Genomic DNA, 27,593 nt, shown 5'->3' with positions numbered 1-27,593 from the left:
TAAAAGTTATAGCCTTTTTTGTCTCCACTCTGCAGATTATTTTGCGAAAGACTTTAGTGAGTTTTATTTATCTACCATTTTTCGAACATTCAAATACACTCTTTTTTATAAGAGCACTGAGGTTCCAAAACGTCTAAAAAATAAGAACACTTCAAGAACAAAGCTGATATGTTTTGAAGAGCTGTTGACGAGACGTATCAATTTTAGAATCAGGAAAAATTGCTTATTTAACAAAATTTAGCTTTTATCTTACTAACGGCTGGTTTAAGTTTTAGTAAACCATATATGCTTCTGAACGCTCATGACCAGGACCGAGGGGTGCCAAACAAAAGGGCGCAAAAAGACGCCTCTGCTTACAAATTTTAGCACCCCTTTGCTCTTTTACACCTTAATTTTTGTGATCGCTTCGCTCGCGTCATTTTTAAAAAGATATTTACTTTTCATAAGGGGGGGGGCCAAAAACCAAAATCTTCTAAAATTGCCTCCCCAGTTTGCGCAAAGCGGTGAAAAATAATTTTTTTCTGACCCGGCCGCAGACTATAGCTTCATCCATATGGTTCATCTTAAAGAAAATCAAGTTGACCGTTCAAGCTATCAAATGTCGTTTGGTTAGATATTTCCGGCCGGTGGTATGAGAGCTTTTTTCCTTCACCCGCTTTCCGACACAGAGAGAAACTTTGATAAACATTGCAAATTTAGTGAAACACACACAAGGACTTTCTTTCTATGTAAGTGATACGACTCGATACTTTTTTTCCGGACACCCTGTAGATAGTTTTCACATTTAAAAACCTTCAAAAATTAGTTATTAAGGCCCCCCCTTGGGACGTTTCATCTAGTCTCCTAGCACGCTCCTCATTTTTTAAAAAAACTGCTGTGACAAGACTGAGCTCGAAAAATAATTAATCTGTGATTACCCTTTTTTCACAAAAGCAGATGTTTTTTTGAGCATATAGAAAGGAGAAGCTAGTATGATAATTTCATTACTGTTTCGTTTTTATAAAGACGATATTAAATAGATTTTAGAGGAGTTGTATCAGATTTTGATCATGGACTTATATTGGTTCTGTGTATAGAGTATTGTGTATGTGCATATTATAACTTGGAAATTAGAGCTTGAGGGGCAGTGAGGACTCTGAAGAGGGTTTAAAATTAATGATGAGAGTATAATATTGTATAATAACTATATAAATTTTTGAGTTTTAGGCCGAAAAGCGTTCTTAACATATTTTTGAGCATTTTTTTTAAGAAACCGGCTGTTTTAGAGTCGGCAAAGCCTTAAAATGTTTTTAACTTGTTCTTAACATTTCGGCCATCGAAGCCTTATGTTCTTATCTAGTTTGTTCTTATAAAAAATTTGGCTAGGTTGTGGGGTAGCCGTGTATTTCACAAACCAGAGTAAAAAAGCTTTTTAGATCATTATCCTTATTGAAGCCAAGGGGTAAAATTTTGAAGAATATTCTAATTATTCATTTATGACGCAGAAGATATTCAAAGATTTAACTTAACACATGGTCAGAGCTTGTTTCCCCCACTATTTGAACTTACTCTCGGGTGCCTAATAGCCGTAGTGAAGGGGGTGGAAAAAAAATTCAAAACTTAATAAGCGGGGGGTTGGAACAAGAATGTCCTGGGCGGAAAGCTTTCGAAAAATAATTAGCGGGGGACGGCTATTAGGTATCCGAGAGTAGACCTTCTGATTAAATATAATTATCAAATATGATTTTCTTGCAAGGTGTGAATCCCTAAGTTACCATATGTGTAAGGTATCCTATGATGTTACGAGATTACCCATTTTTCTGATTTTCATTTTGAGTCTCTGTTAGAAAGTTGGGATTCTAAAAATATTCTGTACCTTTAAACCATAAAAATGGTCTGGTCTGTAAGCTTTCAAAGTATGAGATGAAGGGAGACAAGATGGCGACTGCACTCAGTAAACAGAAGTAGATTTTAGTACTTTTTGAAAAAATGACTACAGTGACTAAAGTTTACGGAGCAAATCTAAACCTGATTTTTTTTAAATGACTGTTAATAAAGGTTTCTAACGTTGTATTTTTACAAATTAAAACACTACGCTTCAACTTCAGATAATTGGGCAAAAAGGGAGTACCCCACAACCTACCCCAATTGGGGTAGCCAATTGGCTACCCTGCTTTTTAGACCAACTCCTCCGCAGATCCTCCATTGAGATTTTGTTTGATTGGATTTTAAATTATTTTTTATTTTGAGTTTGACAGACATCCATTGTCTCACCAAAGCTACTTGCAGGTCTAGGGAAGGATTTTGAAGCTGGAATTGAGATTCTTTGAGAGCCAAGGATTCCAGAACTTAGCCCGTTAAAAAAAGCTCTTCTTTGGCTTTTGGTAAACAAATTAATTATTAAGATATTTTATAATTACACATGATAATTATCGTGTGCGATCAAATACGCATGATTATAATTTTTACATCAACATCAATTGTTGCTTGTGACTTTTGTGTCTTAGGACTGAAGAGTTGTTTTACTGATTTCAGTATTTTAAATAGTACTTGTAAATAGATTTAGACTAAATACACGTTTTTTTTTATAAGGAACACGTTTATAAGGAACTCGAGGCTGAAAATGATTCAAAAAATAAGGAATTGTTAAGGAACTGCTCAGGCTGAGAATAAGTGGATTTGAAAATAATGTACCTTATTGGGACTAATTTGACCAAATTTTGATCTTTTAAGGGGCAAAAAGTTCAAAATTTCCTATGTAGTAAGCCGTAGTAAGGAACTCGATAAGGAACTTTGAGACTGAAATTCTCTGTAAAAATAAGGAACTCCAGGCTCAGAGCAAAGTTAAGGTTCCTTATAAAAAAAAAAACGTGTAGTTTATGAATAGAGGACATCCTTCTTTTTTTCCCTGAGGTTGTCCGCTAAAGCACGCAATATATTTAAAGTACACGAGAAAGGTCGGATGAGTGTTGTTTGAAGCATCTTGTCAGCTTTTTTTATTTCTTCATTGTTCCGTGAATACCATGAAAAATAGCGTGAGGTGAGAGTTTCGGGCACTTACTCGACAAAAAAGGTGATTTACGAGAAATGCCTGAACGTATTTGAATTTCGTTTTTATTCTTGGTATTTGTGGTGGCGGTTGTTTGTATTTTGGGATTATTTTTCCCACATAAACAATAAGCAATGATGAATAAGGTGAAAGAAAATTAAGGGTGTACCTCATGTCGTGAAATTCTCGTAACTTTTTACCGAACTTTCTTGAGATAAAAGATTAGTAAGCAGCAAGGGGTTTTCAATTATTCATGACTTGCTTTAAATCGAAATTGAAACAGTTTTGAGAAAAAATTTTGGAAAATAGATTATGAAGCAAATTATATTCAGGTTTATTTTCGATCATCAGTCCTTTACTGAACAAAAAAAAAGAACTTCGAGTTGTAAATATAGTAAGTATAAAAAGGGATCTAGAATAAAAGTCATGTGACCAAATACTTCCTGGGATTAGGAAAAATGCCTGATTACTAAATCCTAATATTTCTTATTGAAAAGTTTGCCCTTTATTCATTACTTTGTTACAAAGCAACAAACAAAATAGATTGATTCATTCTGAAAAAGCAAAATATTATTTAATCTATTCCCATGGCAACGGTAAATCCCGTATTGGAAATCGGAATAGAAGAAGTTGAATCGGATGAATTCAATAAAGTGAGTATGGTGATAAATTCTTTATCAAAGGTTTATACCCTCAAGTAAAAAAAGACGAATCAGCCATTTTGAATAGCTTGTTATTTAGTTTGGTTTTTCATGCATTTTACGTAAGAGGAATTATTGGTGTTAGCAGTAAACATTTAACACAAACCAAAAGTCGGCAAAATGTCGGCAAGGGTTTAAATGAAGAATAAGAGCTCAGAATACAATTCAACTTTGGAAGTTTATGGTTATAGAAAATATCGTCGAATCGTACCTTCTAATAGTCCGAGAATGTTTAGAGCTGCTCCTCCGAGTCCGAGGAGAACGAGAATAGACTCAGTGAGTTGTTCCTTTTAATGATATTTTGTTGATTCTAGGTCTCAGATTTAACATATTTCTTTACATATTGTGCTACGCTATCAAATTTTGATGGCTGGACACCTTTGTTTAAACTAATGAATGAAAATTTTAGTGTTAGCTAACTCCTTGGAAAATTTCTCAAAGGAGAAATGCAAGATATGTATAATGTTGAAATTCTAAAATAGAAATAAACGCGAGCCAAGACCTCAATAAGTGGAAACCATGCTTGAGGTAGTAAGATAAAATGCTATCGAAGACTTTGCTGCAAAAATCAAAAACATTTGCTTACTTTCGTGGTTATAGGTCGAAACTCAAAACCAAGACATAAACTTTGATAAACTAATGCATGTTTTTAATTTTTCATATTACTTTAGGTCGCTGGGACGGGTACCACCAATTATGGCATGGATGGCGTTTACCAGAACGGTCTCACGCCCGCCAATGGCGGACCCCACCTTAACAACAACAATATGGGCGGGACAACAGGAGACATCAAACTTGAGGAACAAGTACCGTATAACGGGCTCCAAAGGGAAAAGTTATCTTTTCACCAGGTAATTTTGTAGATATATATCAGGGATAAAGTGAGCTAAATGACAAGAACCTCTGCAGGTTATTCCTTTTTCGTTCACATGGTTTGATACCTAGTCAATCTGAAAATTGGTACCTTACAAAGACGATTTTACACATATTACTAAAAGCTTTTCAAAGCATAAAAAATATTTCGATCAAATGAACGTTTTTATCTTCTCAAAGTTATCTGAGTTACATAAGGTCCTTTTCATTGAACTTATTTAATATTGAAAAAGAAGACTTTTTTTTCGCTCGCCACTGAACTTCATCTGTTTTTCCTAACAGGCGGCTCGATATGGCAACGAAATGATAGTCAAGAAATATTTACAGAAATACAAAAAAAGATCTCGTAAAATCAACAAATTGAATCGTCAAGAGCTTTCAGCATTACATTACGCTGTAAGGCATGGGCACATGGGTGTCATTGATCTGCTGGTCAAAGGCAGAGCTAGTAAGTAAAAGCTTTTGACGTTCCATTAGAAAAACTGGGTAGCCTAGTAATATGGAATGTGTTGTAGTCTCTCGATCATTTTTTAAACTAGAAGAAGGAATTTCGAGCCTGACAGGTTGAAATATGGATAAGCTGGATATATTCCATACCCATAGGAGTGCTGAGTTTCATGGGTAATTCAAGTCTGAGAGGCAAACAGATTTGCAAACATTTGCTCGTCCCCACACAGAAATAATTTTAATGATAATAAGTAGACGAAGATGTCGAAACCGTTCCTCCTTCTTTTTCTTTAGACGTGAACGTAGCTGGATCAGACGGTGCTCTACCTATCCATTTTGCAGCTAAGTACTTCAGGAAGGACAAGCACGTTGCTATAACAATGAATACTCCTTTGGATGAAGATGTTGCTGATGAGAAACCTATCTTACATGTGGCTGCTGTCAAGAGTGGATTCAGTAAGTCTAGTACTGTTGATAACTTGTTGTGGACTTGTAGCCGTGGTAGCTCAGTCGGTAGAGTATTCGCTTTACAATCCAAGGCTTGTTGGTTCGATCCCCGGTCATCACCAACTAAACAAATGAGTAGCTTAGATTGGGAAATCTAATCTAAGCGGTAAGATACTGGGAGCTGGCGCTCCACCTCGATATTCGACCTCCCAGGTATAGCGCAAATAGAATAGGGGATAGACTCCCTAACTCCCGGTTACGACGACAGCTACCAGATGATTACTTTACCACTTATGACTTATTATTCCTTGCATTATTAATACCCGCTAATAAGCTAGAATCAAAATGAGGACGAATGCTTAAGTAACCATAACCATACTGTTTTCATTTCGGTCCATTTCAAACCCACGTCGAAGACTATTTCCCGTTGATAAATGCAGCCTACATCAAACGATTGCTAATTTGTCTTGTGCCACTAGCATAACCATATTGCTTTTTGGGATGGATGTTACTACGGGAATGATTCACTATAAGCCAAAAAAAAAGTCACACCTGATTTTACGCTTTTCACCGTTCTCTTTTTCAGCCACGGCTACCGCTGCGGGTGTTGAACAAGTAGCGGAACTTCTTCCAGATGCTATCGTCAACGAAGAAGTCGAGGATGTTATTTCTTACCTCTTACATCATGGAGCAAACATCAATGCGGGAGATAATTACAATCAAACACCGTTGAACTATGCAGCTATCAAGGGAAATATTGAAGCTATCACTCTTTTAATCAATTGGACTGAAACTGAAAATGAAATCGATATCGGAGTAAGAAGAAAACTATAATTACAAAACAAACCCTGTGTCTCTTAGCACCAAGCAGTCCCGCTTTTATTTGTTTCGAAAACTTAACATACCTTATTTGCTGATGTTGATAACAGAAGCCAATTTCAAAGTTTTCTTCTTTCAGGGTAGTTAATACCTAAAAGTTAAGATCTAAAATAAGTTTTAGAATGACCAACAATTTTTTACTAAGAATTGACTTGTTCAATAATATACCTAATGTTAATACATCTGACCTTGAATCTTTACAAACCAACCAAAGGCAAAGTTCAAATATTTAACTTCCATTCTACTTATTCCAATCTAGATGAAAGACACATCAGGAGCCACGCCCCTTCACAACGCCTGTGGTAATGGTCACGTTCAAGCAGCCAAAATCCTTCTACTCAGTGGAGCGGAGTTAATGTCTTGGGATAACGAACACATGAACCCTCTTCATTATGCTGCTACCGGTGATGGATCAAAGGTTTGTAAATGTCTTACGTTACAAAATGATATCAAACACCCCTGTCTCACAGACCCAGTCCTCCAACGAAAGTTTTGCCAAAACTCCGTTTCGTAAGTAAAAAAACCCTAAAATTTCGGTCCACTGGAAAATTGATTTTGTTTTTGATAATAAGATTTAATAGAAAAATTGAACTCTTTAACCATTGTCACTGGATTTTTTGACCTGATAAAAATATAATTAATATCCCCATTGAGGATTTCGATAGAAATTTCTATCGTGGATGAAAATCCACGAGGGCTATGATACAGGGGTGTTGTTAGCAAGGTTTAGGTACTAAGTTGTGTTCGTCAGATTATGATGAGTATCTACAACCGTAAGTCTATATGCATCCGATTCTTCAATTTGTTGACATGGCAAATACTGTGTGTGTCTTTTAGATCGTTGTTAAGCTATCTAGGTCTAAAAAGAAATTGAAAATATAGGATTGTTGAGAGGTACGCGGGTAGTTGTCATGTATACGTCTGGGAATAAGTAGAATTTTGCAGTCCCCAATTTTTCCTACTTTTCTTACAACTCGATCCTACATAAATTTGTAGACATGATTGTGCTTTGGTATTTCTTGATTTCTAAAAGTTTTTGCATCCTCAGGTCCTCCGTGAAATCATTATGGACATTGAGAAAGGGGGCGGCATGTGGCGTGATTGGTCATTGAGTCAAATCATTAACGATAAAAATGTAGAAGGAGAATCTCTTCTTCACCTGGCGGTCGCCAATGATGATTACAGAACATGCTGCTTAGTCATTGAGAAAGGTGCAGATGTTAATCTATGTCGCGACGGTTTCATTACCCCTCTTCATCTAGCAGCTACATCTGGTTCAGTGGAGATCTGTAAACTGTTGGTAGCTTCCAAGGCTGATTTAGAAGCACAGAATGAGGATTTGCAGACTCCTTTACATAAAGCAGCGCGAAATAATCGGACGGGTGTGGTTGAGTTTCTCTTATCAAAGTAAGTAGTAGTTACCATAGATTCTGTAGAAACAGTTGACACTCTCTACATAATTCGGCGTTCTACAATTCTATACGTTCCATTATTTGATAATATTGAAGGTCGCCGTCAACAAGAAACTCTCGAAATGACGCTGCCTTATTCGATTAAAATCCGATCCCCCTGCAAATCGAGTTAGAGCTCGTCAAAAGTTGTCTGAGCCAATTTGTTAGTAGCCTAATAATTTCTTGGTTGTTTGGTGTCTTTTGATGTTTAAGGGTATCTTAAGGTTTTTAGACGTTTTTCTAAAGATACATCATTCTTTGATTATTGTATTGAAGTTATAATACATGAATTTACAAATGACATAAGGGGCCATCCATATAGTACGTACGCAATGAAGGAGGAGATGGGTTTAGTAAAAACGTAGGTCTATTATTTTGATATCGTCATTTCTATTGTTGCGTACAAGGGGAGGGGGTGTCAAATATTTTGAAATATTCTACGTACATACTAAATGGATGACCGATATTTTTCCATCTTTCTCCCAGGGGATGTGATATTAACGCTTACGACAATGAGAATCAAACACCATTGATGTTAGCGGTTGGTAATGGTCACAAAGAAACAGTTGAAATCCTTCTCTCGCATGATGCCGATCTCAGTATTGTTGATCTGTATGAAAAATCCGTCATTTTCTGTGCAGCTGAAGAAAATGCTATTGAAGTACTGAAAGTATGTATCAAAAACTCATTTTCATCTTAAAATATTTTTAGGACCTAAATTTTCACCATTTTGTAAGTATTTTTGTCCAATAAATTAGGTGTTTGAGAGTACGCAAAAGCCTTAAAATGTTCTTAACTTGCTATTAATTTGGACAATTGTGCTTAAATTGTTTGTCCTTATAAAAAAGCGTGTAGTAGAAACGCGACTTATTTTCTCCATTCAGTTATTACTTGAAAAGACGAAATCAAGAGAGAACGATTTTGAAGTGATGATCAACCAAGTAGACCGTTTCGAGAACACGCCCTTACACGCCGCCTCGTTGCATGGATACATACATATAGTGAGCTTACTGTTGGATTATGGGGCGGATATTGATGTATGGAATGACGAGGATAACACGCCTTTACACCTGGCCTGTATCCATGGAAACAAGAAGTAAGTTTTGGAACGTTTAGACGATTCTGGTCGAAAATTAGGGGTTCAACTCTTCTAAAAAGTACTTATGTTCCGTGTGAGTTTAGAAAGAAGTTTTTTATCTAATTTTTAATTAGTTTCCAAATTTAACTACTGCCAACCCTCTCTAAATTTTCTCGTTTTTCTCTTTTCAAAGAGTTGCGAAAATTCTTCTGGCCAACAAACCAAGCATCATAAACGACGAGGATGAATCGGGGAACACACCATTACACCTGGCTGCATTGAATGGTCATTTCAAAATCATTGATATGTTGGTGGACCAGGGCGCCAGTGTGGACCCACGAAACATCTTACAATGGACGCCACTCGATTGCGCCGCCGCAAAGGGATTCAAAAAATGTGTGAAAGTGTTGCTAGAATATGACGCCCCGATTGATCCCTGTGATATCGCCCGCACAACGCCCTTACATTTGGCGTGTCAGGAAGGCCATGATCAGGTTGTCAGCGTGTTACTAAAGGAAGGTGCTGATATAACGTTATGTGACCATTCAGGGAAAAATGCACTGGACATGGCTATCGAAAAATCACACAAGTAAGTCGGCTGTATTTTTTTCCTGTGTAGGTTTCGGATTCTAGACTAAAGTAATGGATTCTTATAAAACAATATTTTTTTAAAACCTTTTCAGAGCAGTTTTCCAATTACTTTTCTCTAAAAAACCTATTAGTTTGCTTCTGAAGAGATCCATGTGGAAACCAATTTCAAATAACACTCTTAATGTTAAATTCATTGCCCAGGGTTAAGCGGTTCATCACACCGTTCACAAGTTAAGTAGTTATTTCGGTATAAACCGAAAAACAAATGTTGTCCATTTTTCATTGCAGGAAAGTGGCGAAAGTTTTATTGGGACACAAAGAATGGATCACTTTGATGAGAAATCGAACGAAATACGGGAAAGTTATCCGATCTCCAATGCGACAACTCATCACCAAGTTGCCAGGTAACCAGCAATGCCATCCCTAGGCCTCTTTTATATATTTGATTTAGATTTCAAGGTGCTGATGCGTGGATCTTAAAATTGATGAAATAAAGACTTTAACGGAGGAATTATCTGAAAAATGATCTCAAACTATAACTTTAATAGGATAAACTTTTGCGGGATTAAATTTCGCTGATTTCTTGGATTTGGGTGTCATCCGTGAAATAAAGTCCCATTGGAAATTTGGAAAATTATCCGAAAAATATTTTTAACAAAGCTCAAATTAACAATATAAACTACTTTTTAAATCTCTACTGGCATCAAAGAAGCGCTAATAATTCGTATTTTAACAACCAACATAACAACCAACATGCCTGACTTGGAAGTAGAATATAATGAAAATGTTGTCTCCCAATAGTACAGTCCGCGAAATTAATTCCGCACCATATATTAAAATTGCGTGGATGACCTCACCCGCGAAATTTAATCCCCGCGAAAATTTATCCCCGCGAAAATTTATCCCAGTAAAGAGTTGTTTATAAGTGTTATTTAGTAAAATATGTTGAACGGTGAAAAAGAATGTGGCTATTGTATTATCATTTTCATTTTTCCCTAATTGTTATTAGGATGTTATGTGATAGTCTTGAATCATTCCTTACTACACCATCTCTTTTTAAAAGTAATCGTCCAGCATCCTAGACTAATCTCTCTATTTCGTCTCCTAGATGTGGCGCACATTGTATTAAACAAATGCATGGACCTCACAAACACTGTAACCCCGGATGACCCTGATTACAAAGTCAAATTCTTTTATGAATTTATCGACGATACATTTTGTGATTGGAACCCTGACTTTATGGACAGTCAGTATCTTGGACACAAAGATGAAGACACCAGGAGTATTGCCAGTCAAACGACGACCACAAGTTTATTAAAGGACGCTGATGCTAACCAACTGACTCGAAAGAATCAACATCTTTTACAGTTGAAAGAAAATCATCCTATATATCTTATGGTGTGTTTATTGATAGACCCTTTTTCTAACATAGTATGAAATGATAACATCTGAATTTCTGTTGTTCTATCTCTGTCGTATTTGATGACTATTTGTAGATTGAGAAATCAGTAATGTGCGAAAAAATCCCCTACTGTGAACAATATCCCTGAAATTTTAGAAGAATTTCGAGATCCTCACTTAGTATTCCAACAAATTTGATAAGAGTTCTCCATCTATTGGCGTTTACCTACTTCATTTTGAATAGTTTTCACTTTTATAGTCACTAGCTGGAAGGTTCTTTCTCCCCGAGCTAAATTTTATGAATTTCCTCAAGGTCAAGTGTAAATAGGCTACGTCATATCTTTTGTTTCGAGCGTAAAACTAAAAACCTGGAGCTGTCTATTGTGTAAACTAATTGTGAGTACCTTATTGGGGAAAACTTCGTCGGGAAAATTTTCGTCGGGGAAAAATTCGTCACTTGCTGGTAGTTGGTAAACGCATTAAGGCCGGGGAAAGTTTTCTTCTGGAAAAATATTCGTCACTTGTCCAAAATTTCGTCACTTTTCCCCGACGAAGTTTTCCCCGATAAGGTAACTGTAATATATTGCATTTCACTTTAGTGCAAACACAAACGAAGTAATTTGCTTAACCATCCACTCGTCCTATCCCTCATCTATCACAAATGGCAAAATTTCGGACGTTTGGTCTTCTACTCAAAATTCGCAATCTACTTTATTTTCTTACTGTTCTTGACTGGATACGTGTTGGTGACTAAGCCTTTATTACCACGCAATGTAGCAGTGAACGGAACAAGTGCTTGTATAAAGAGAGCAACATTAGCGGACAAAGAAGCAACCCTGACATTCATGTTTCATCATATAGGACGTATTGTAGTCTTGGTGCTGGCTAGTTTGCAACTTTTACTAGAGGTATCTCTTTTCTTTTTAATGTTAGCTTTTTTACTGTTATTCGTTCCTAATAAGATTTGGAGTCCTGGAATATGAAATCTAATGTCAATTCTTCATACTGGTAATTCAAGGTCGAAACTTTTTAATTGAGTGTATTGTCATCATTTCTTAGGAGAATTCTGAATTTGCGCCATGAAATAATTAAACAAAGAGTTAAGTTGCGCATTTTAAAGATCTTCATAACCTGAAGCCGAATTTAAGACTCTAATCTTGATGTATGTATCTACCAAAACAATTCGTTTTATAAACTTTATGTATATAATATAATATGTCAACATTTCCAAGTATGGTAAATATTTTGGCGAATTCCGGTCTAAGTGTAAAGCTAAATTTAAGTCTGAAAGCTCGCTGAGCTAATAACTACTTCATGTTCTTTCTACCTTGCCAGCTTATTCAACTGATCAACCGACAGCTATCGTACGTGGCTGATCTCACTAATTGGATGGAGTGGTTGATTTATTTACTGGCCATCTTTTTCGTGCGTGAAGATTATGATTGGGTTACCACCAGCACCTCACTGTATGTTTTCCCTTAAACTTTTCTTACGAAAAATAATTAAACTTAGATTCTCCATCCGCTCTACCCTCTAGTACTTTTGTCGATTATATTAATTAATTGACTGCTAATGTAAGAGTGTAGATTTGTAATTGATTTGCTTCCAAGCAATTCAGATTAATTTCAATTATATCTTTTACGGTGGTAAACAGAACAAAGTCGGCTTAAAATTTAGTTGGGGGAAAAATTTGGACAGTTTGCGAAGAACTTTACAACAACCCTATGTTGTGATTTACGGAGAAGAAAAATTCTCTTTTAGTTTTGCAACTCATCGCGACTTTTTGCATTTACAGGGTGGATAAAAATGTTTTGTTGTGTTTTTTCATCATTAGGTGTCAATTGGATAGTTATTTCATCAACATTGGAGCATTAACCATCTTCTTAGCCTGGATTGATTTACTTTTGTTTATTCAGAAGTTTCCCAGTCTAGGGATCTATGTGGTGATGTTTACAGATGTTACGAAGACTTTCTTGAAGTTTTCCATCACGTTCATTCTTTTTGTATTGGCTTTTGGATTTAGCTTCTTCTTCCTGATTGGTGACAAGGTAGGGTATAACTATTACATCCCTGTCTCACACACCCGGTGGAACTTTTTCCTCAATGGGGATAAAAATTTCTATTGAAATCCCAATGTGGATAAAGATTCCATTGTTCCCAGCTTAAAAAATCCAGTGGGGATGATTTGGAAGTACAATTTTCAAACATTGATATCGAATGGGGATCAAGTTAAAGTCAATTTGCCAGTGGGGCTGACATTTTCTCCGAATTTTCCAGTGGGGCTAGGGACACAAGGGTGTACTATTATTCAAACTGTTTTATAGCTGAGTCTCCCTATAACTTGAACACCCACGGGAACGCAAATTTAGTAAATTTCGAATTATAAAGGAATTGTTAACTGAATGGACCAGAAGAAAACTCGTCCGAGTTAAGGAGACATTCGAGTTATTAGAAAGGTTTGAGTTATGGAGACTCCACTGTACAACATGCAGAATGATAATCCAGGCGATACCTTCTAGTATTAAACGTTTCTTAAACTGTTGATTGCAACATGGCATTAGATTGAGAATGAGAAAATGTCTTTGAGTGACAGAAAGTATTTCCAAAATTTATAATATATTTAAGATGTCAGGTTAATCAAATGAATTAATTAAAAATCATACATCACTAAAACAAATAATATAGAATTTAAATGAAAATAATGTTTTTAGAAAAACTAGATTTGTGCTGATGGTATAAACGAGCTCTTTCCGCTTATTACGACCAATTGATACTTCTAATAATCGGACGAAAGTGTTGTCATTTGTATGATATGATAAGAAGTTCACCCACTTTTTGGACCTACCCCGGTGGGGTGGAGGTCCTATAAATTCACCTCTGTCCGTCCGTCCGTTCGTTACCAGCTTTTCTCGAGATTGAATCATAGGAATCATTTGATTTTTGGTACAAAGGTGCAAAACGGTGGTGGCCAAAATGTGACGGAGCCCGATTTTCGAAAACAAATTTTTTTGGGCAAATTTGGGCCAAAAAACGGCTAAAAAACGGGTTTTTTGGACTTTGTGAAAAATTGGATCATTAATTTTTTCTGATTTTTTGCATGAAAGTAGGGTACCATCATAGGTAAAAGATGGCTCAAGCAGATTTTTGCAAAAAAATTTATTTGGCTTAAAAAACGCATGTTTATCTATAAGAATCACTATCAATAAGCATACATCAATGTTCTTAGTCAAATTACTCAATTTCTTTATGAGATAGATGTTTTTTTTGCTCGTGAGGCCTTACTTTTGAAGAATATGTGTGTTTAGACATGAAATTTTGGTTGCTTGGCGTGTTTTTACAGAAAAACTGGCTAAGTTCAATATTTTTTATAAGCACATTATCAATTACTTGGGTATTAGCTTTTCTCGAGATTGGCTCTTTCATTCTTTAAGACTTTTTGCACAAAGATGCATAACTATATACCCTCGAATGTGACGGAGCCCAACTTTCAAAAAAAAAAATGTTTTTGGGCAAATTTGGGCCAAATAACGGCTAAAAAGCGGGCTTTTTGGACTTTGTGAAAAATTGGATCATTGATTTTTTCTAATTTTTTGCATGAAAGTAGGGTACCATCATAGGTAAAAGATGGCTTAGGGAGATTGTTGCAAAAAAAATTTGTTGCCTCAAAAAACGCATGTTTATCTATAAGAATCACTATTAATAAGCATACATTAATGTTCTTAGTCAAATTACTCAATTTTTTATGAGATAGATGTTTTTTTTGCTCACGAGGGCTTATTTTTGAAGCATATGTGTGTTTAGACATGAAATTTTGGTTGCTTGGCGTGTTTTTATAGAAAAACTGGCCAAATTCGATATTTTTTTATAAGCACATTATCAATTACTTAGGTATTAGCTTTTCTCGAGATTGGCTCTTTTATTCTTTATGATTTTTTGCACAAAGTTGCATAACTATAAACCCTCGAATGTGACTGAGCCTAATTTTCGAAAAAAAAAATGTTTTTGGGCAAATTTGGGCCAAAAAACGGCTAAAAAAAGGGTTTTTTGGACATTGTGAAATATTGGATCGTTGTTTTTTTCTGATTTTTTGCATGAAAGTAGGTAAAAGATGGGTCAAGCAGATTTTTGTAAAAAAACTTTTCAGCTCAAAAAATGCATCTTTATCTATAAGAATCACTATTAATAAGCATACATCAATGTTCTTGACAAATTACTCAATTTTTTGATGAGATAGATGTCTTTTTATGCTCACGAAGTCTTGAATATAAAAGAATATTTCAAGAGCATGAAATTTTGGTTTCTAAACGTTTTTTTTATAAGAAACAAACGACTAATTTTAATAAATCGTCACTATTTGTGTTCTGAATGATAGTTTATAACGTTCATGCTCACGTAGATATCAATTATATATGTGTTAAATGCATAACCAGGTAGGTCCATAAAAGTATCACTTGTTATCAGTAATTTCAACAAAATTGATCAGAGTAGTTTGATCAAAGTTTCGAAAGTCGCTTTATTTTTCTGTATAAAGGCAGGGCTCCACTTGTGCGCGGTGCGATCGCACCTTTTGCCTTCAATCCTTTTTGCTTGGAAAAAAGATTACGTCATTAAAATGTAGCGCGCGCTCGAAGAAAAAGTTGAACACATTTCAACTTTTTTCAACCGTTACGTCGGATCACGCCGATGGAATTGCTTCATTTTTCCTTTGACCAATAGCGTGGTAGCTTTGCTTGACAAAGTGCCATCGCAGCGTGCGCAAGTGGAGACCGGCCTTAAAAGTGCCTTACTGCCAAAAAAATTTAACGATTTTTCTTTAAAATCAAAAATACAAAAAGGGATGCTGCAATAGATATAACAATGTTCTGGGTGGAAAAAAAGCTTGAAAAGCCTGTTCTAAGGCTTGCAACATCCGACGAGCTTTGTTTTTCGGTGATCGTGACATTTGCCAATTGAGGTGTGTGACCCAAGAATGACTCTGCATCTGATCTTTTGTACCCGGATTCTCTAACCTAAAAAAGAAAAGAATATTACATTTTTCGAGAGTACACGCTTTTTTATAAGAATATCTTCAATAAGAATATCAGTGTGAAAATTGGCCAAATCATAAGAATACCCTGCAATTCTGGCGTTGAACCGTGATTCAGTTGATCAAATATACTAGAAATCCATTCCCAAAACAATATTTGTACTTTTCAGGATATACCATAATGCAATTGCGTCTGTTTTTTTTGTCAAACACTACTCAACACAAAACTTTTGTTTCTGGCATGGTAGAGAAAAGTTTATGTTATTTATGTTTGACGTTATAATAAAAATTTACCAACCTCTGCAGATACTTGTCTCTTCTTGTCCTTGAAAGTGACTTTGTTTTGCGCCTGTGACGGTTCTTTTGCCCCTACACAACCAATAACCAAATAATCTATGTTGTCAGCGTCAGCTGAGATACTGTAGCAATTATCTGGCAATTTTGGAAGATCACTATGTTTGAGGTTGAAATCTCCAGCAATGAAAAAAGGATTATCTTCAGCATATTCTTTGACTACCTTGAGTATCGCCTCTACATACCCTTGTTTCTCGGTTTTTGATTTCCCAGTCCAAGGCCCATGCCACGATCCTACATAAATAGGATGGTTTAATTCTTTTGGAGTGAATTTTACCAATACCAGGCGAGCTCGAATTTCCGAATATTCTTTAGTATCGGAATCGTTAAACTTGACGTGCTGAATCGAATCTTTAGAGATAAGACTACTTTTAACTAGGACGGCACTTTGTTTATCAGAACTGTAGGACTCGTAAAATGTGTAAGTTTTATTGATTATCTCCTTTTCGTCTTTCGGAATTTGCTCTTGTAAACAAACGATGTCCGGTTGTTCCTCATGAATCTTTTCCAGGTAAAAGTAACGTTTTGCATCTGCTTTGCTGCTAAAATTGTTTTCTTTTTTGAATTTTTTCTGCTCATCGGACTTACTTCCAGTTTTGATGCCAACATTTAGTGACAAGAAATCAAATTTGGGACCCATTTTGGTTGAGATTTCAATCAGCCTTCCTTCTCTCCAAACACTACTCAAAACAAAACTTTTCTTGTCTTAACGATTACTGCACCTGCTTGCACAGATCTTACTAGAAAATACACATCGTGTTTGTACGTGTTTTGTGCTGTATACTCTATCATTAGAAAGCTTGTTCTAAAAACCTTCATCTAAGGTTCTGCTTAATCTTTCAATTCTATTGATTTTACGTATTTTTTGTAAGCAACCTGATTTGGGCATATAGCTGAAGTTGCTTCGTTCAATCTTTGAATAATTGGCTATGACCAGCCTTAGTATTATACCATATTCAATGACATATCCACCGGGGATTTTTTTAGTTTTTTCTTTTGCTGACTTTGGGTAACCCTAAAGCGTTCACGATAGCTCCTTTCATCCGAGACAGGGGTGTAATAGATAACTTATGAATAAGATTTTAATTACTAAATGTGCAAATAATTCTAATATAAACACCCTACCATTCATAAAATATCACTGTTTGAGGTCTTTTTGTACAAAAGATATATATTGGTATCAAAACTACAAACAATACTGTAGAATAAAAGATTTTTAAATAGACGCCTTTATCGAATTCACAGTGTTAGGTCCCAAAAAAACTTTCTCACAAAACATACAAATTAGGTTTTGTAATGAACGTTATTAAGATATCCTATTATCCTCGCTTTTCAAAAGAAATAACCCTTAAAAGAATATAAAGGTAAGATTTAGAATTTGATTTAGAATAATTTTGTCTTTCAAGAACTTTATATTTGTCTCACTGGTATTAATTATTTCAAATCGAATTTCAATCCAACAGATTATCTTATTAAAAGACTTTTGATGCATCTTTTTTACTGTCTTATTCCTCTGCAAAGCATCATGGTTTTAATTTTAATTTGAATTAATGTATTTCTTGAGTCTATTTTCATTAAACTCCTTCTGTTTTTACATTTCCTACTACAGTACACAATTACTTTTACTTTTACTTTTTTGACCTACCCCGGTTGAGGTCTCATAAATTAACTGTTGTCCGTCCGTTTGTCCGTTCGTTCGTTCGTTATGAGCTTGTCTCATTAGTTTTTTCTGATTGTTTGCACAATGATGCAAAATGGCAATTCTCAAAATGTGACGGAGCCCGATTTTCGGAAAAATTTCAGCCAATAAACGGCTTAAAAAAGGGTTTTTTGGACTTAGTGAAATATTCTAATTTTTTTTGATATTTTTGATTTTGCATGAAAGTAGGGTAACATCATAGGTAAAAGATGGTTCTAGCAGATTTTCCCAAAAAGCTTTTCGGCTCAAAAAACGCATCTTTATCTATAAGAATCACTATTTATAAGCATACATCGATGTTCTTAACCAAATTGATCAATTTTTTGATGGGATAGATATTTCTTTTGCTCATGAAGGCTTGATTTTGAAGATATTTTATTATAAACACATTACCAATTACTTAGGTAATATTAGCTTTTCTCGAGATTGGCTCATTCGTTCCTTGTGATTTTTTTGTACAAAGGCGCCTAACTATAAATCCTCGAATGTAACGGAGCCCGATTTTGGGGGCAAAGTGCAGCCAAAAAACGGCTAAAAAATAGCCGTAAGGTTTTTTGAACTTTGTTGAAGACTGGATCATTAATTTTTCCTGATTTTTTCGCATGAAAGTAGAGTACCAGATTTTCACAAAAATAATTTTCGCCTCAAAATTTGAATCTTTATCCATAAGAACTAGCAAGTATTTCTCGCTATGAATGCCCCGCCAACGCCTTCATAGCGCCATTAAAAAAGCGCACAGCTAATGATTTCTATTCCATAGCGCTTGTCTCGTTCCTTTGAAACCATTATGCGCAGCACAATATCAAAAATATTTTTACACAAGAAAAATCAAACACAAAAGTCAAATATTTTTCTTCTCTCTGATTAGCTGATAAAAACGAAACGAGGTGTACAGCTTAGCGCACAGCAGTAAAATATCTTGATATCCCTTGTTCACTTTGTAGGAACTAATTATCGAAAGGTATATGCCTGTTTATCAAGAGTTATTGACTTGATTCTTATAAAGAAGATTCTTATAATAAAAATAAATATGCTCATATTGTACGCCATCCTTTGTATACTTTGTAAGAACTAATTACTGAAAGGTATATGGCTGTCTATCAAGAGGTATTGATTTGATTCTTATAAAGTAAATGCTTATAAGAAAAATAATTATGCTCATATTATGCACTGTCCCTTGTCTACTTTGTAAGGACTAATTACTGAAATGTATATGGCTGTCTATCAAGAGTTATTGACTTCATTCTTATAAAGTAGATGCTTATAAGAAAAATGATTATGCTCATATTATGCACTGTCCCTTGTCTACTTTGTAAGGACTAATTACTGAAAGGTATATGGCTGTCTATCAAGAGTTATTGACTTCATTCTTATAAAGTAGATGTTTATAAGAAAAATAATTATGCTCATATTGTGCACTGTCTCTTGTTTACTTTGTAAGAACTAAAAATCAATACAAGTCACAACAAAATAGATAAAACAATAGGTGCGCGCAAACCGCGCGGATGATTTTGAAGTACAATTTTCAAACATTTAATATGGAATGGGGATCAAGTTAAAGTCAACTTCCCAGTGGGGATGAAATTTTCTTCGAATTTTCCAGTGGGGCTAGGGACACAGGGGTGTACTATTATTCAAAAAGTTTTATAGCTGAGTCTCTATAACTCGAACACCCACGGGAATGCAAATTAAGGAAATTTCGAATTATAGAGGAATTGTTAACTGAATGGACCAGAAAACTCGTCCGAGTTAAGGATACATTCGAGTTATTAGAGAGTTTCGAATTATAGAGACTGCACTGTACAACATGAAGAATGATAATCCAGGCGATATCTTCTAGTAAACGTTTCTTAAACTGTTGATCGCAACATGGCATTAGATTGAGAATGAGAGAATGTCTTTGAGAGACAGAAAGTATTTCCAAAATTTATAATATATTTAAGATGTCAGGTTAATCAAATGAATTAGAAATCATATTCATGATATGCAACACTGGAGAGTCTTCTGAGAATTTTCAAAAAGTTCAACCCAATACGTCACGACTCTCCAGTGTTGCATATCATGAATATTACTAAAACTTCAATTCAAATAATATAAAATTTAAATGAAGATAATATTTTTGAAAAATTAGATTAGTGCTGATGGTATAATAGATTACTAACGAGCTCTCTCCGCTTATTACGACCAATTGATACTTCTAATAATCGGACGAAAGTGTTGTCATTTGTATGATATGATAAGAATTTCACCCACTTTTTATCAGTAATTTCCTCAAAATTTATTAGAGTAGTTTGATCAAAGTCGCTTTATATCTCTGTATAAAAGTGTCCTACTGCCAAAAGCTTGAAAAGCCTGTTCTAAGGCTTGCAACATCCGACGAGCTTTGTTTTTCGATGATCGTGGCATTTGCCAATTGAGGTGTGTGACCCAAGAATGACTCTGCATCTGATCTTCTGTACGATGATTGTTTAACCTAAAAAAGAAAAGAATATTACATTTTTCGAGAGTACACGCTTTTTTATAAGAATATTTTCAATAAGAATATCAGTGTGAAATTTGGCCAAATCATAAGAATACCCGAATACGCTAAAGATACCCTAAAAATACCCTCTGGTGCTAAACCGTGATTCAATTGAACAAATACATGCTAAAAATCCATTCCCAAAACAATATTTGTATTTTCCAGGATTTCATACCTATAATGCAATTGCGTCTGTTTTTTTTATCAAAAAACGGCTTTGAAGGGTCAAAACTTTTATTGACTTCATTTTTGATGTCTGGTAATAATGTTTTTTTAAATTTCCATCAAATTTGTGACATTTTGGTATGCAATATGACCATGTTTAGAGAAAGTTGACTTTCAGATTTTTTTGGCCACTACCATAAAAATGAGCCAAAATAGAACTTTGAGGGCCTTACGATTTGTTTGAGGTAAAGCCATGAAGAAAAAAAATGATTATTTATACCTTAAGTATAGATATAATTTTGAATAACCTCGAATTTTACGACGCTTTGCGATAATTGAAATTCTCGAAATTAGGTATTTTATGAAAGTGCATTTATAAGAGGTTAAAAAAAGTGAATTATATATGATATTAAATTAAGTTTAGAGGTTAAGAGAGCCCAAAATCCAACTTTGTAGGTTTTAAGAGGTATGATGTTTTAAGGAGCGTCTACTTGAAGTGGTCTAAATATTGCATTCCTATTCTCATTTTTGTAAGATCTATGGAAATGGATATAGAAATTCCGCTTACCTCAGCAATAACAGTCATCTTTGGGTCTTTGAATGTCACTTTGTTTAAATTCTCAGGGTAGCTGGATGTTCCGTTGCGGCCAACAATAAGATAATCGATTTTGTCATTTTTTGCTGAGATACTGTAGCAATAATGTGGTAATTGTGGCAGATCCCTGTGTTTGAGATTGAAATCTCCAGCAATAAAGAAAGGCCTTTCTCCAACGTGTGTTTTGACTCTTTTGAGTATTGCATCAACGTATTTTCGTTGTCTTTCCAATTTTTCTCCACCCCAAGGGCCCGTCCAAGGACCATGCCATGATCCGATATAGATCGGTAGACTGAAGCCATTTGGAGTAAATTCTACGAGTACTAAACGGGCTCGAATCTCAGAATATTCCCTGGTATCCGCATTAGTGAATTCAACCCGTTTGAGTTTCGAATTGTCTGAGATGAAATCCTTTTTGACGAGGACAGCAGCTTGTTTATTTGAACCATACGATTCATAAAAAGGAGTGTATTTGGCTTTAAGTTTTGCTGATAGGTCTTCAATCATTTTGCCATTGATCTCCTTGACGTCTTTCGGGATTTGTTCTTGAAGACAGACAATAGCAGGTTTTACGTCATGTATCTTTTCCAAGTAAAAATAACGCTTTGCTTCTTCTTTCGTGCGAAAGTTGTTTTTCTCTACGAATTCTTGCTGCTCCTTCGCTTTAACTTTTCCAGTCTCGATACCAACATTTAGTGACAAGAAATCAAAATATAGACTCATTTTGGTTGAGATTTCAATCAGCCTTCCTTCTGTCCAAACACTACTCAACACAAAACTTTTCTTGTCTTAACAATTACTTGCGCAGATCTTACTAGAAAATACACATGATCTTCATGTTTGTACGTGTCTTGTGCTGTATAATCTATAAGAAAGCTTGTTCTGAGAACAAATCTGTTGATTTTACCTTTATCTAAGGTTCTCTTTAATCTTGCAAATATATTGATTTTACGTATTTTTTGTAAGCAACCTGATTTGCGCTTAGAGCTGGAGTTGTTTAGCTCAATCTTTGAATAATTGGCTATGACCAGCCCTAGTATTTTCTCAATAGAATGTGAAGGGGTATGTAGTTTTCCAGACTCGCCATTATTCTTAAATTGTTCTTACAATAAAATAGTCTATCTCATGTTTTCCCACGTTTTAGCATGTTTGTGCTGATATCATAAAAATTGTTTCTAAGAACTGTTTTATCTATCTAAAAAGCTGTCTAAACTTTTCCAAACGGTTCCCCTATTTCTCTTTCCATCAGACAAAATACCGTCTCCTATGGATACAGCTCCAATTACACGATGTATTTATTGCTAAGCGATAAAACAAACCTTCAGCTTATCAAGTGCCAACAAAGTGCCTTTGACTGATGACCTCCAGTTCTTTATGTAACACGTTATAACAACGATTTTTTACAGGGTCTACACCCAAATTATGTCGATTGATTTGCTCGGTACTAGTCATCAACGTAGAATGTTAGAGGGAAATTTTGTTACATTTACAGCGTACAATATGACAATTTTTTTCGTTGGCTATTTCCGAAACTATGGTCTAAAAGACTCGAATCTATGACGCGGTGAGTTTGCCGAAACTTGGTTCGGAGATTTGAATCAGTAACTTATAAAAGTGTTGGATCTCCTTGATGGGCTGTTCATTCCGCCTTACATCATTTGTCGTGAATTTCAATCTAGCTTTTGTGATTCGACGTTATTTTTCAGTTTTCTTTTTTTCGTTTCAGTTTTTGACGTTTAGCAACACAGGGCGTTCATTCTTGAAGACGATCGTGATGATGATTGGTGAATTCGATTACGACAACATTTTCTCTGAGGCGGGATACAAACCGCCCACCGCCACATGGATCCTTTTCTTTTTCTTTGTTATCATTATGACCATCTTGCTGATGAACCTTATGGTGAGAATACTGAACAAATTTACTTTCTTAAGAAATATCCCTAAGAATTGTCCACACCACCCCTAATCCAATTTATATTGTTCATTTTTATCTTTAACTTTTGATAATTCTCATAGAAGCAATGTGCCATTCCATATTATATTCATACGGGGATGGGATGAACGAACATCTTCGGGGGTAATCGGAGAAGAATGTATTTTGGCTTGAAAAGGTTTGCCTTCCCTCTGTATGGATATTGAACAACCAATAAAAAACAGTTGTTATAAACTTGTTATGTGGAGTGAAGTGTTTGGGAGGTTAAAACTATAAAGAAGTCTATTACTCTCGGGTACTTAATTGCCGGGGGGATTGGAATAAGCGGGGGGATTGGAAAAACTCTCAAAACTTAATAAGCTGGGGGGGGGTTGGAATAAGAATGAAAACCACATGGGTGGAATAAAAATGTCCTGGGTGGAAAATTTTTGAAAAGGAGGCTAATACAGCAGAATTAGGACAAAAAATGGAACTTTCAAAAACATTTTCCCAAAAATTAATAAGGGGGGGTTGGAACAAGAATGACCTGGGTGGAAAACTTTCGAGAAATTTATTAGCAGGGGGGACGGCTATTACGTACCCGAGAGTAGTCGGCACGGGGCTATGCCCCCCCCCCCCAAATAATTTAAAAAAAAATGGTTATTTTGCAAAATGCAAAGTTTTTCTTTTTTAATTTGTCATAATTGTCTTTTATGTGCATGTTCTGAGTGTATTTTTAAGCAATCTAGAGCTCAGTTTTCAAAATTTGCAAGAAACAAGTTGGTTGGATAGAAAAGGAAAAACATTGATTTGAATTTGAAACACAAACACACAAGCATCAGTATTCTCACCTGTAAACACATGGTTTTACAGCTTTTAAGCTCTCGTCGAGCCAATTCTTCTTTACGGCTCCGAAACTTGGACAATGACAAAAGCTATGCTAAAAAGTCTGGACGGCTGTTATACTAACCTTTTAAAATGGGTACAAAACCTGGACTGGCGAAACCATCCAACTCTACAAGAAATTTATTACGGACTTCCGAGAATTTCAACTGTCCTGACCAGCAGAATGCTTACCTTCTCTGGACACTGTTTCTGCTCGAAACAGGAAGTCATATCTGATCTATTACTCTGGTGCCCTGCTGGTCCAAAGCGTCTACGAAAACATACCTATTTAGACATTTTAAAAAGAACAACAGGGCTTGAGTTAGGAGAACTGGATACAGTGATGGTCGACCGTGAGCTGTGGAGGGAGGGTTATTGTATGTTTCCGACCTAGGTCTTTAAAAACCTAGATCGAAGGATGATGATGATGATGGTGAAAATTTGAAAAATTGAAAAATTTTGTCCTAGCCTTGATTTCCCACACTAGATTTCCCGCTATTGACATGAGTATACAATTAATTATAAACAAAAGGTTTAAAAGAAATATCTCAGATATCTAGCTTTAACTGAACTCTCCCTTGTGCTACTAAAACCTGAGTGTACTGTTTCCTAAATTGTATCCCTGATGAAAGTTTTTCTTCGTCTTCTTCAGGTTGGTTTGGCCGTTGATGACATCAAAGGTGTCTTAGACATGGCTGTCCTCAACCGAGTTGCTATGCAGGTGTGTTGCCTTTTAGTAAAATGAGATCAGCGTCAACTCGAAGTAGAGTAGTAGTGGAGTTCTGCTAATTCTGAATAAGAAAAATTGTGCTTCAGAAAAAGAAAGAATACAAATTTTACAATAAGTAAGATTATGAAAAACACGCTCTGCATTTGATGATTGTAGTATGGTAAAACAACTGTCTGATCAAATCTAAGAACATTACCAGGGCAACATGTTTGCCTACGTCAATATAATTCATTTGGCCGTCGGTGCTCCTTGGGAACTCATACATTCCATGTAAATTTTGGTGTTAGCATAAGATTTAGAACGTTTGTAACTTACCTTTCTCATTGATTCCTTTTCGTTAGGTGCATCTTGTGTTGGACGTTGAGAAATCTTTACCGAAGACTTTCCGTAAACGATACGTCATCAAAGACAAAATAGTTTATCCGAATCGCGATTTCCGATGGATTTCTTTGATCTCTCATATCACTAAAATGGATGAGATAAATGAAGCACTGAATCCAACCAAGGTAAAGTTGCTTTTATTCAGTGTAATTTAAATTGATAACTTCCGTCTCGACTACCAAGAACGAAAGATATTTAAACCAAGAGTGTGCAATCTTTCAAGAAGGGGGATGTCGTATGGTTAATTAACAAAGGATATTCAGACAAAAAAGATAAGGGGTCTACAGTGATGCAAGTAATTGTGCCAACCTCGTGTCAGAGAGCTGAAAAACAGCAAAAGCAACCTCTCCCTGGTGACAAAAACTACCAACAGAAAATTTCATCCTTACTGGAGAGCTGCAACGAGCTTTCGCTGCAGATATCTTATATAAAACACTAGATCGAGCCATCCCATCCCGTCTATTGCTAAAGTAGACTCATGCTCCATCTTTAATAAAGGACGTCACAACTTTCAGGTTTTTAGTGTTTATTTGGAACCTAAGATTACTCTTCAGCTTCACTTGTCATGGCTTAGAAAAGGTAGAGTAGCTCTATCTAGTGCTTTATATAATATATCTGTAATATTCGCTTCACTTGGAGATTTTGACGATTCCTTGTAGTGATAGAATCTTCCATCTTCAAATCCCTTATTCCCATTGTTATCTGGCTTTCCAAACGGCACACAACGTCAAAACAACGTCCATGTGACATTCATAACGCCAAAATAACGTTATTTGAACGTTAAAACAACGTTGTGTGCCAGCTGGCTTTCCAACTTCTCCTCACTGGCTACAAAATTCTCACCCGGTCACTATGATAGGGCTGTCTTGTAAATCGGCAACGACATTGATTTGTAGATACAAAGATTGGAGACGTATTGTATTGTAATTATTCATTTTTGTTGCCACAGAAAGGTAGCAAAATCTAAAGGCTAGTTTTTACAAAGTCATAGACCTAACAGCTGATTGGTTGTAAGCGACGTAAAAATGAATCTACCCACCAATCAAACGGTGGGGTTCGTGAAGACATTGTAACGGTGCATATAAAAAATTCGCGTTTGTTAGACCTTGAACGCCATGCTTTCACCTGATTCGGTCGTGGTGGCGATTTTAAATAAACAAACTTTAAAACTTTTGCAATTTTTCTTTTCAGAGTATTCAAGAGATAGTTGCAGAGCATACGGGTTCCATAAGAGATTCAGTGGATAGCTTACAAAAAGAATCGAAAGACACTAAGAAACAGATTCGAAATATCGAACAAATGTTGGAACGATTATTAAAACATTCGAATGTTAATGATAATGATGATGATGAACAAATTTGGGACTGGTAATGATTGCCAGAATCTCTCCTGATTGGTCAATATAGATTCCCGAGATCCCATTTTCAAATAGTTAAATGATATCCCCCTCCTATAAGAAGCATATTACATTGAACTGGAGTTTTAGCAGCCAAGTGCCAAATATCTTTAGGTCGTGGAGGAGACTTGGATGGCAATACTTAGAAGAACACATTGCTGAAAAATCAAGACGATAAAAAAATCTTCGATTAATTTCTGATTGGTAGGTAGACAATTCTTTTCAGTATGATGAAAATTCGCATTTTAGATTTGCATTGAGCGACAAAATAGTCGACAAAATTTGTCTCGTTGTACCACATTGAACAATTGACTGGGAGATTGTATGTACGCTTATCAGAGGCGTGACTAGCCAAGAGATACCACATTTTGTGACGAAAGGGCATATTTCTATAATTTTTTCTGCATGGAATTTCTTGTGGAATTTTTTAACTTTTACGCTATATATTGTTTTATTTTTGATCTCAACCTGACGACACGAAAGTCGTCCAAATCAACGTAATTAAAAATAATCGTAAAATCTTTATCTTTCTTGATCTTTTTGGTCCTTTCCTAATTATTTATTGAGCTCTTCCAGAAAATTTTTACATGGGGGGGGGGGGGGGGGTTTTGGAGGATATATTGGATATTGTCCAGGGGGGAGTGAAAAATCTGCAAAATTTGTCTTGTTTTTGGGGCAAATTTGCTCCGTTTAGGGGTATTTCTTAATTTCGAGGGGTCAACTGATGCTTGTCCGGGGGGGGGGGGGTTCATAATTTATTATGCCCAGGGGTTAGATTCAATCCTTCATTCTAAAGGTGGCGCAAGCCTTCAGGTTTCGTTTTTTCTTGCCTGGGAAAGAATAAAGATTTTAAGATTTTTTTGTCTAGCCCCTTCAGGGCTTTATGCTTAACGAATCTAAGGTCAAATGCAGGTTAGATTTGACTCATTCCCAAGGATAAAGTTTTATTAGAATGTAAATAATACTTACATTGTTTCATTTGCTCTTATCATATGCTATTTGTAGAATTTGTAAATAATTGATTTTTAAATCT

The 27,593-nt window shown here is 35.6% G+C and overlaps 2 protein-coding genes across 7 annotated transcripts in view; one reads left to right on the top strand and one right to left on the bottom strand.

Annotated features, from left to right (window-relative positions):
- LOC136817385 (transient receptor potential cation channel subfamily A member 1 homolog) overlaps positions 1-27,095 on the top strand; it is a 56,673-nt gene extending 29,578 nt beyond the window's left edge. For 3 of the 5 annotated variants that reach the window (XM_067073729.1, XM_067073727.1, XM_067073726.1), the window contains exons 2-19: positions 4,401-4,580; positions 4,885-5,050; positions 5,344-5,505; positions 6,083-6,312; positions 6,635-6,793; positions 7,424-7,782; positions 8,313-8,496; positions 8,711-8,922; positions 9,098-9,493; positions 9,784-9,899; positions 10,604-10,893; positions 11,496-11,804; positions 12,232-12,362; positions 12,731-12,944; positions 22,983-23,156; positions 24,706-24,774; positions 25,125-25,289; positions 26,356-27,095. In XM_067073729.1, the coding sequence (XP_066929830.1) occupies positions 4,431-4,580; positions 4,885-5,050; positions 5,344-5,505; positions 6,083-6,312; positions 6,635-6,793; positions 7,424-7,782; positions 8,313-8,496; positions 8,711-8,922; positions 9,098-9,493; positions 9,784-9,899; positions 10,604-10,893; positions 11,496-11,804; positions 12,232-12,362; positions 12,731-12,944; positions 22,983-23,156; positions 24,706-24,774; positions 25,125-25,289; positions 26,356-26,535 (3,666 nt within the window). In that variant the 5' untranslated portion in view covers positions 4,401-4,430 and the 3' untranslated portion in view covers positions 26,536-27,095. Of the gene's footprint in view, positions 1-3,530; positions 3,682-3,746; positions 4,006-4,400; positions 4,581-4,884; positions 5,051-5,343; positions 5,506-6,082; positions 6,313-6,634; positions 6,794-7,423; positions 7,783-8,312; positions 8,497-8,710; positions 8,923-9,097; positions 9,494-9,783; positions 9,900-10,603; positions 10,894-11,495; positions 11,805-12,231; positions 12,363-12,730; positions 12,945-22,982; positions 23,157-24,705; positions 24,775-25,124; positions 25,290-26,355 lie in introns of those variants that run through there. The other 2 variants (XM_067073728.1, XM_067073725.1) reach the window with 2 other exon arrangements.
- LOC136817392 (uncharacterized) lies at positions 15,619-22,138 on the bottom strand. 2 transcript variants are annotated; one of them, XM_067073737.1, is made up of 2 exons: positions 21,230-22,138; positions 15,619-15,905 (listed from the first exon to the last, which is right to left on the bottom strand). In XM_067073737.1, the coding sequence occupies exons 1-2, from the start codon at positions 21,977-21,979 to the stop codon at positions 15,696-15,698; spliced, it is 960 nt and encodes a 319-aa protein (XP_066929838.1). In that variant the 5' UTR covers positions 21,980-22,138; the 3' UTR covers positions 15,619-15,695. The 2 variants fall into 2 exon arrangements, with proteins under 2 accessions (XP_066929838.1, XP_066929839.1); XM_067073738.1 differs by lacking the exon at positions 15,619-15,905 and adding an exon at positions 19,913-20,448.
- Positions 27,096-27,593: the final 498 nt, after the last annotated feature.

This window comes from Clytia hemisphaerica, unplaced genomic scaffold (assembly GCF_902728285.1).
Source record: "Clytia hemisphaerica strain Z4C2 unplaced genomic scaffold, Clytia hemisphaerica genome assembly, whole genome shotgun sequence".
Taxonomy (NCBI): Eukaryota; Metazoa; Cnidaria; class Hydrozoa; order Leptothecata; family Clytiidae; genus Clytia; species Clytia hemisphaerica.
This window is presented reverse-complemented; position numbering and strand designations above follow the sequence as displayed.